The 9,878-nt window shown below is 41.8% G+C and overlaps 1 protein-coding gene across 1 annotated transcript in view; it reads right to left on the minus strand.

Moving 5' to 3' along the window:
* The window catches only part of LY75 (lymphocyte antigen 75), a 43,897-nt gene extending 35,315 nt beyond the window's left edge, over positions 1-8,582 (minus strand). Inside the window, exons 1-7 of the mRNA XM_041403762.1 lie at positions 8,485-8,582; positions 5,932-6,306; positions 4,872-5,045; positions 4,454-4,618; positions 3,767-3,877; positions 1,967-2,107; positions 224-412 (exon numbers count right to left, since the gene is read on the minus strand). Of these exons, the coding sequence (XP_041259696.1) occupies positions 224-412; positions 1,967-2,107; positions 3,767-3,877; positions 4,454-4,618; positions 4,872-5,045; positions 5,932-6,306; positions 8,485-8,572 (1,243 nt within the window). The 5' untranslated portion in view covers positions 8,573-8,582. The remainder of the gene's footprint in view (positions 1-223; positions 413-1,966; positions 2,108-3,766; positions 3,878-4,453; positions 4,619-4,871; positions 5,046-5,931; positions 6,307-8,484) is intronic.
* Positions 8,583-9,878: the final 1,296 nt, after the last annotated feature.

Raw genomic sequence — 9,878 nt, forward strand, 5'->3', positions numbered from 1 at the left:
CCAGTAAATAAATTAATTAATAGACTGAAGCAGAACAAGTCCTAACACAGGGGGCCTGGATCTGTACAGCAACATTCAACACTAGCCTGAGTACAAGCTCAGCTTTAACACCCACACTTAAAAGCTAGAGGTTATGACAACCTTATGCTAGAAGGTGGAAAGCAGTTTGTAATTTATGGTGTACAGCACTTGGTGTTTGACCTTTACAACTACCCCAACTCACCATTATGAAGCTTTGTAACAACCAGTTCAACATCTGCTAATGAGTGAATGCTGATGAGGTTACTCTTATTTGCTTTGCACAACTCATCTGCTGAACTCCAAGGTGCCTGGTTGTTTATCAGCATGTAGCAAAACCCATCGTGGGGGACCCAGCCCGGATCACAGCGAGTATCCAAGTGCCTCCAAAACTCTAATAACGAAGAGAAATGGAATTAGAGGCTTTTGTTTTACATTCCCTGGTGCAAAGGGTTGGCTTTAAAGTCAGCAGCCCCTTGAAAATAGCCAGAAGGCAGCAATCAGAACGTGTTCATATCCCTTCACGTAAGAAAGGGTCACAGCTTAGTCAAACAAATAGACTTCAATGCAGCATTAGGAGAACTCATATTTTGGGGCCATGAAGTAGGCAGAAGGAGAAAGAAGTTAGTGGGAGTAAAAGCAAAAGGCAGGACCACATTACATTAAGCTGGTCTTAGTGTAAGTGAAAGGTTAAAAAGTAATTGTAAGCAAGATTTCAAAAGCAACTGAAGACAAATCAAGTTGATTCATTGCAGGAAAGAAACACACAACTCAACAAATGCCTAGTTTTAAATATTTTTTTCTTCTCAAGATATTAAAAAATCCTAACTAGTTTTAATAGATGCTGAAAAGGCATATACCGATAGCCTTTCTGGTTCAAAACACACTATAAAATACTCCAACCACATGAATTTTGTTTTTTAATGAATAAAACACTATATAAAGACTGGTAATAACTCTACATACCCCACTGAGGAGCTAGAGAACAGACAAGAATTGTTAACTGACAATTAGCTTTCAGAGCATCACTGCAAAATTTGAACCAGCTCAGTTAAATTTAAACTGATTACTATTTCTTCTTCAAACACACACACCTCTCCAGGGGAAGCAGGAGAGGACATGCCTTAGCCAGAGACACTCCACACATCTTCTCCTCTAGACCTCCCTATCATTCAAGGACAACTACCTTTTACTAAAAGTTTTTGCAGGAGAAGCCCTGGATAAGGGTAAAGCAAACTGGGTAAGGCCAAAGCATACACAGAAGAAGAGGTCATGGGCATGGGAAGGGTTGGACATTCAGGTGTAGATAAGTGGCCAAAAGCAGGGAAGCAGTTATATGTCACTGTAAACACTGGAGGCCTCTGTGTGTGTGTGTAGGTCAAGATAAAGGAATTATTATCTTGTAAGAGCTGCTATAGGTCCAGCAAAGATTACACACTGAGCAAACTACCCACTCTTGCACTCTGATTTTCAGGGCTTGGCCTGGTTTCAGAGGACAGTAAGGTTACCTGACTACTTCTATTTGAATTCAACAGAGCTTGATCCAAGATCCAGGTAAGTCCCATTTTATGTCAATACACACCAAGACGGAGAGAAACAGGCTTAAAGCAAATGTGGAAAGGTTTGGGATGCAACTGCCAGTTCCAGACTTCCAGTAATAGATGAAAGAAGGCACAAGCCATGGAAGAAAATGTGATGAAAAGGGCAGGACTGCTGCAAAATGCTTTATGTGTGAATGAGAAAGCTGCAAAAAATGAAAACTGTTTGCGATGCATCATCTTGACACTGAAGAAACAGAGTTTGCTTCTGCTCTGCTAAAAAACCAAAGCTGTTGTGAAAATGTTTTGGCAGAGATGCCTGAAAAGGCTTGGGAGGGAAAAGAATGACTCCATAAGTGAACATTACACTTGCATTAACATACAAAACTCAAAAATGCAAACTGTCCTACCTGGAGCACTTGAAACTTCATTGAGTGGCTTCTTGCAAGCATATGGAAGCTGAGCCCCACAGTGGTAACTCTGCCACTGACCTGAAGCAGCATTCATCACCACACAACTCATCCCATCCAGTGGGGATGAACTTTGCATATCTATAGACAGGAACAAATAAAAACATAACAGCACAAGTTATCACACACTAAGGCAGTGACTGCTTCTTTTCACTACTGGTGTTCAAAACAAGAATAACCCTCTTTGGATAGTATGGCACCTTGTATGTGAAGAAGGTAATTTGCATCAACTGAGGGCAGCTGTCCTAGCACAGGTCCCACAGAATGTTTTTTCTAAGACAGAGAAAGTTTCAGAATCAAGGGATCTTGACTTCTTTTCCAATGTTTAATCATAGAACCAGGAGGAATGTTCTATTTACAATACAAGAAACCCTTGGCTGAGCACTTTCCCAGACTAGAAATATCTCAGGGGAGAGCCATTTTCGCAGCCCTCAGTTTCCTTTGGCAGTCCCATTCCACCCCCACTCCAAACACAGTTCTGCAATTTCTCTCAATGCTAACCATAACCTTTACCATAACAGAAACCTTAGACAATGCCCCAGATTTGAAAGAGCCCAGAGAATAATTATTTTTTGCAGTCTTCAGCTTCCCTTGGAGCCCCTTTCTGATGGAACTTTTTGACTTTCTTTTTCTTTGAGCCTCAATGCAAAACCCAAGCTGTGACCTACACAGAGCACCTCAGCTCCCCCTGTACTGGCTTAGTTCAGGCTCACAGAAAAAAGGCTCAGGGTAAATCTCAGTTCTCCATGAAAAAGAACAGCAGGACAAGGACAGGGTCTTTTCAGAGGGGCAAAAGAAAAGGAAAAGTAATGGATTCAACTTGCAGCTATGAAAATTCCTGTAAGGCACCAGTAAGTACTTTCACAAGCGGGGCAGACATGAATATGTCTGCCATGACTGCAGACTAAATCATGCCACTGTATCTCAGGATGGTCTGGCCTCTAGCCCTGCATTACAGTCCTACAGAGTGGTCACATTTCCAGAAGAAAGTGCAGTCAATAGTACAAGCAGCAAAGTTCTTAACCTTTCCAAAAGACAGAGTACATTTGGAAAATCCCACAGAAATTTCTTAGCAAAGTTACCAAAGAAGTAACAGAAACCACTTCTCAAACTTTTCACAGAATTCCAGTAGCAGCACTATTCTAGAAACTAAAAGAAAAAAGAGAATTCCACTTAAAAAGCTCAAATTCAGCTTGAATGACAGAACAACATTAGCTTCAATATTCCTGATGACTAATAATCTGGGATTCTCATATACACATAGATTCATAAAATATTTGTGAAAACATTAAAAATTCATCCTGGAAATGCCACATAGTCTCACTAATCCTACAGCATCTTTGGAGTAATTAAAAAAGGTTTTTCAAGGGTTTTATACCTCTTTCATCTTCATGTTGAAACAAATTTAGGCAACCTTGAAGTTTAAAAACCCAAGTTAAGCTTCTAAGTAATTAACATCAGTCCTTGCTCAAACACAAACTGAGGGAAATCAGTGTCATTCTGTCAGTGGAAGGAGAAATTTAGCAGCTGTGAATACTTTACTAAAATGGACTTCAAAAAAACTATTTAGGTTATACTTTTTTAGAGATTTATTAACCTAATCAGCTGTAAATATAAAATGAGAACAGAAAGATTTGCTGGCTAGGAGGACAAGGTGCTTCTGAAAGTGGAATGAGATGGAAAAAAAGTAATACTAGTTACTGTTGGGAATATTGTCAATACCACCAGAAATATCAGTACCTGGATGCCAGTTGAGAAAATTCAAAGGTTTGTGATCTGACCACTGCCAACCACCAGAAACATCCAGTTGATTTAAGCCAATCCAGAAGATCTGGGCAATGTCATCCTTGCCTAGAGATGTATATTTTTTAAAGAAAACAATCAGTATAAAATGCTCATCCTTTATTAGTCTTCTTTAAATTGAAAATGCATTCTGAAATGGCATGCATTTCAGGAAAGAAACATTGCCACTATAATTGGACATGCAAACTTTCTTGAACTGAGGAGGAATTAATCCACACAAGCCTTCCCTCCCAGTGTCTTCAGGTGTTTCTCCTTTGTTTTCATAGTCCTAAAGACACTCAGATAATTTCTCCAGGTCAAGACTGAACACCAGGGAGGACAATTTCATAGCAAGAGAGTAACATGCTGCAAAAACACCAACTGCCACTCTGGCCTGTATTTAAGATTTTGGGGATACTCCTCATTAACAATATGAACAACATCTAACTGTTATAATGAAATCATACAGATAAATTTAAATAACTCCCTAAAATGAGATTAGAACCTTAATTTTGCTACACAAGTGAAAGCAAAAATATTTGAAGTACAATCAACTTTTGACCCAGAGATTAAGGACAGAAACTGAAGTGCTGTCTCCACTTTATAAAGATTTCCCAATATTTTTATGTGAATAATTACATTTACCTTGTATGTAACTTAATTCAGATGCATTTTGGATGCTAAGTAAATCTCCTCCTTGCCTTTGACATGAAATATAAGCTTCCTTCCAAGAAAGAGAAGACTGTGTATTAAACTGGTAGCAATTTTCAGACCCTGGATCATGTTCCCAGATATCGTGGCAACCATCCTCTGTTTAAAAGAAGCAGAAGGTACTTGTAACTAAAACTATACAGAAACATTATGAAAGTTTCAAAAGAAAAAGTTTTGAATATAATATGTAGGGTCTATTGGTTTTTACACTGGTCATCACTAATACTTGCAGTTTAAGCCAACACTGCAACAGAAAAGCTTTTACACAGCTTAACAGCCACACAAAGGCGGAGCTGTACATCAGAGAAGTGACAGAATGCTTTTGGGATGCCTATTTAGAAACCCAACGTGCCTGGCTGTAAGCAGATTCCCCATTTTCCATCGCGAGAATAATCTTCAGAGGTGGCGCACCATTTCCCACCCGTGTGAGTTTCATCCTGAATGCAGTCATGATGCCACACCTTGTTATACAGAAAGGGGAACTCACAAGGTTTACCATAAGAGTTACCATCTTTGGTATAAACTTCTGCAGGAAAAAAAAAAAAAAGACAAAAAGAAGTAAAACAAAGAAGTAAATACATTCCCCTTGCTTGGACATGGAAAGTACAGCAAATCAGTGTTACTGTTTGTACAGATACAGTTAGCCTAAATGCATGCCAATCACACTTGTGGTCTTAAAATACCATATCTTCTTACAGATAATATACAGCAATGCCAGAACTGAAAAACAAAATACATTGAGAAACATTTTTCTGTACATTTTCTTCTGCGAAACAGCAGAAACTTGTCTTCCCCTTCCTGGTAAGATAAGAGATAATTATTTGTCCTATTGAAATCCAGGTGCTTTGTTTGCAGAGTCCTACAGAACAAGGACTCTTAACAATCAACACATAGAGAAAGAGGGATAAGGTAAAGCACATTTTCACCACTTCTTCCAGGAAGCATGAGATTTCAGACAAGACAAGCTTCCATGGCAAGTGCACACACTACCACACCAAAGCTCCCAGTCCAGCAGGCTGTGAGCTGGCAGCATGCTCTGAATTTGACTGTATAGCCCACCAGCAAAGAAAACATCCGCAAACCCTGCTAACAGGAAAATGCCCATCATGGTGGCGAGGACAGTGTCAGTTCTGATAGAAGGTGGTTGGTATTTCAGGATTGAATAGGTTTGCACTGAAACATGGGGCAGGGGGGATTTAAACCTGCTAAGAAAGCCACTCAGTAATACAACTTTTGCAGTTGTGCTGTTATTTTTTAATAAAAGCCTTCAAAGCTTCTCTCGACAGCACAACATTCTATTCTATTGCTTTATTGATCAATCTTTTCACACAACTAATTTTAAGAACTTATTGCCTCAGACATACTCAAAAAGCCCTTAACAAATAAAATCTTCAAAGTGCAGACTTACTTACCACGGTAGGGATACCGACATATATCACTGGAGGAATTGTTGCTTTTCCACTGGTCTGTTGCATTTATGCTTGCAGTCACATAGTTATTCTTGATAGTTACTTTGTACTGAGATGCACCAAGGATGGAAGCATCAGCACATCGCCACCACAGCATTAATTCTGAGTTACAATCAACCATTTTCAGGCGAGACACTGATTTGGTGAATATATCAAGTCCCAGGCACTGCTTGGACCCCAAGTGAAAGAGGCGATTCTGGGATACCCATTTCCATAAAGCTCCACTCGTGTCCCTGCAGTCATCTATGACTATCAGCGAGTTTTTAACTTGTATGCACTTGTTCTCTTTGTCATGGCGAATGGTAAACGCATCACTGCCTGCAAAAGAACAAACATATGGCTATGATTCAGTGTCATTTTCACAGGAAGCTCATTTTTAAAAGGGCAATCACATTCTGAGAAATGCTTTCAGAGAAGTACCACAACTGCTGTTTGTCTATAAAACCCCCTCTTTTGTAGAAGCCACATTCAGTGCATTTTCCTGCTCTTTAGTGAGTCTTAACTTCTATGGGAAAAGAGCTCTTTCCAAGTCTATAAAATGAGTAGAGACAAAATGAGACTTCGGAGTCCAATTCTAGTAATACGAATTCTTCCTCTATATTTAACATATACTGATTGCATCAGCCCCTGATTAATTTGCAAGTTTACTGGGTAAAGAATCTTGTCTTCATGCCTGTCTTCAAACACAGTAACACACACAACAGACACAATAAAATATAGTTAACAATAATATTCACTTATTAAGCACTTTTTTCTAAACTGTGTATCCTATATGATACACAGCATGTGAGGTTTACATTTGAACCAGTTTGTGGGTGCAGCTGCAGTACTACTAAGTTAATGAGCACTGCTTTGAGGAGAAAGTTTTAGAATGAGTATCCTACTAAAGACAGCAGACAACAAATTAGGAGTATAATTTTAAAAATTATATAAGGACACTAGTTTCATTTTCAGTTGTGATGAGTTTCATTTTCCATTCTGGCATAGTTTGTGATTAAAGACAAAAATCAAAGTTGATAAAGCACAGTATACTATTTAAAAAGTATATGGTTAACCCTGCTAAGAAAAGCTAACACCTCTGTCAGTATAAGAACACTTCTTACAAGCAGCGGTAGGTTTAAGCAGACCATGAAAAAATGCCCTGAAACTATTTCCATGCCACAATAAAGATGGCTCCACAGTGTAGAACTTCCACTAATCAGGCTGAAATGGACCGTGGCTGTCCCAGACCCACAAGGCTATTATTCTGCTGCTTAAATATGGAATCTGCTGAGTAGTATTTTGCTTTTAATGGTAATGCACTGTCAATCACATTCCTACTGCGTTTTCTGTTATGACTTACTAATAGGTTTGGCTGAACAGAAAGGAAAATATTCAGTAGTGCTAATGCAGTGAATTTTACCACTACTTCGCAGTATACCCATGAATTTTCCACTGTAAGTGCCAAAGAGTATTTAAATAGTACCTAGCTGATCACACTGTAAAGAAGAATCTGTAAGTCACTCACCTACTACAGTGAATTTTTTTAAGGAGCACACCAACTTCAACCAACTGTCCCTTTCATCCTACTAACCAAGACATTTTAACAACCAAACATGTTTTCGTGGTATCCTTTAACCCTGCGCTTTATCTGCTTTTGCTTTTTATTCTTCCCTCATGACTTTCTTCCTCTTTTTTATTTCTTATAACAACTTTTTAGCGTCTTCTCACATCTTCTTTCACTTCTTCCTCCACAACCCTCATGCTGATGCCAAGTGGAAAATCACTTTTTAAAATTTCCCTGGAAAATGTGCTGATGCTGTCTCACCAAATCTCTCTGGCAGCAATTTATTAATAATTACTCCAGTTCAATGAAGCTTACTCCAGGCCATGAAGTTTTAGTAACATCTTCAGCTACCTATCTGAGCCTGTTACTATCATAGGATATAAAAAATATGTGAGGTGCGACTTAGCGAAGAGCTCAACTTGTTTCCCAGAAGCTCTGACTGGGCTAGCGGCCGTGGCTTACGAGAATTTGCTCAACGTGAAACTTTTCCACCTGCTTCCTGTCGGGAAAGGCGAGCCTCCTTCTCTGGCTCACTGCGCAGGCAGCGGCGATCCCAGCGGCGGCGGGGCGCGCCGCCGGGAACTGCCCGGCCCGGCCGACTCCTGCCCCCGAGCTGTCAGGCCAAAGGCCGCGGCCCGGCCCCGGCTCCGCGGGCACCGGGAACGTGGCAGCCGCGGCCGGCGGCTTTCGCGACGCCCCAGGCCAAGCGCACGGTCCGACAGGGCGGTCCGGGGCTTTTCCCTGCCTTCTTCGCTTCTCCTTCTAAGTTTCCCAGGTTGTTTCCACGCAGTCGGACTTTGCCGCCGCGCGCAGCGCCCTAAGGAGCCGCCGGGGCGGAAGGCCCGTCACGCCGCCCCCTGAACCGCCCAGGCGCCCGTCGGGGCGCTCAAGGACCCTCCGCGCCCGCGGCGCACCCGCGTCCCGCTTCGCCCGGCGGGCTCTCGGCTTACCTGCGGGGTCCGGGCGGGCCGCGCAGCACAGCAGGAGCCAGCCGAGGACGAGGCCGCAGGCGCGCACGCAGCGCCCGGCGCCCGCCATGGTGCCCCGCGGCGCGGGCGCCGCCCATTGGCCGCCCCGCGCGCGTCACTTGTTGCCAGGAGGAAAGCGGCCCCCGAGGTTGGGGCGAGGCGGGGCCGGCCCGGCCCGAGCGGGGCTGTGAAGGCGCGAGCCAAAACGTGAGGGGGAAAATGAAGGGAAAAGGCGGGGAGGAAGGGAAAAAAGAGGAAAAGTAAACTGGGAAAAATGAAATGAATTAAAAAAAAAAAAAAAAAGAGGGGGGCAACCCGAAGAAAGACTAGAAAAGCAGACCGAATTGTCAGATGGTCAGAAAAGTTAAAACTAAAAAAACAGCAATAACAACAACAACCAAAAAAAAAAAAAAAAAAAAAAAAAAAAACACAAAACAAAAAAAAAAAAAAAAAAAAAAAAAAACAACCACAAACCAACAACAACAACAAAAACCAATAAAAACTTAGAAGCTCAGTTGGGGGAAAAGGGGAACGCATAACTACTAAACTGCTAGAAGTGAAGAAAAGGCAAAAGGTGAATAGAATAATCTAAAAATTAGCAAACACACGCAAGTAAAACATTTAAAATGGTACAAACAATGGGCGCGGCGGTGCGATCCATGTGCCATGGCCGGGGCTGCCGAAGTCGCCACCATGTCCCGGCCTGGCCGGGACGGCGCTGCCCCGGGCCGGGAACTGCTCCGAGAAAATTGCGGGTGGCAGCAGGAAGTTAAAGAAACCAAAAGTAACTTGTGTTACACGAGTAACCTGAGTACACGGCGAGAACCAGCTGGCCTGAGGGAGAAAAAGAGAGAAAAAAGGGAAAACTGATAGAAGCGATGTGAAATGAAATCAAGTTTATAGCTACATGCTGTCCGAGTCAATGCTTACCTGGACAGGGTGTATACCTCAAACTCCATCTGCTTAAAAAAATGATTTGCATAGTCACAAGAAAAATATTTTTTTTCTAGGAAAATCCATTTTGATTAGACTTGGAAGAGCCATTGTTCATGGAAAGAAATAGTAAATTTTCATAAAGATGGGAAATGCAATGTGCAGTCTGTTTTATATGCTTCCAGTGTGCCCATCATGTAGGAATGTGTACTCATGGGGACACAGGATTTGAGGGTATGCCAGGCTGGGAATTGAGTGGAAATGCAGCGAACAAAAACAGCCACCTGCAAGTTAACAAATGTTCTCTCCTGCTGGAAACTGCACATGGCTGCCAAGCCAGGAGCTATTGAAAAATCAGAAGTCAGGTCCAGGAAGAGAGGAGTCTGTAGACATAGCAAAATCAAACCTGTGTTACCAGAAATAATTCATTTTCAGGAAGAGCA

This window comes from Onychostruthus taczanowskii, unplaced genomic scaffold, assembly GCF_017590055.1.
Source record: "Onychostruthus taczanowskii isolate IOZ18803 unplaced genomic scaffold, ASM1759005v1 scaffold20, whole genome shotgun sequence".
In the NCBI taxonomy this organism is placed as follows: domain Eukaryota; kingdom Metazoa; phylum Chordata; class Aves; order Passeriformes; family Passeridae; genus Onychostruthus; species Onychostruthus taczanowskii.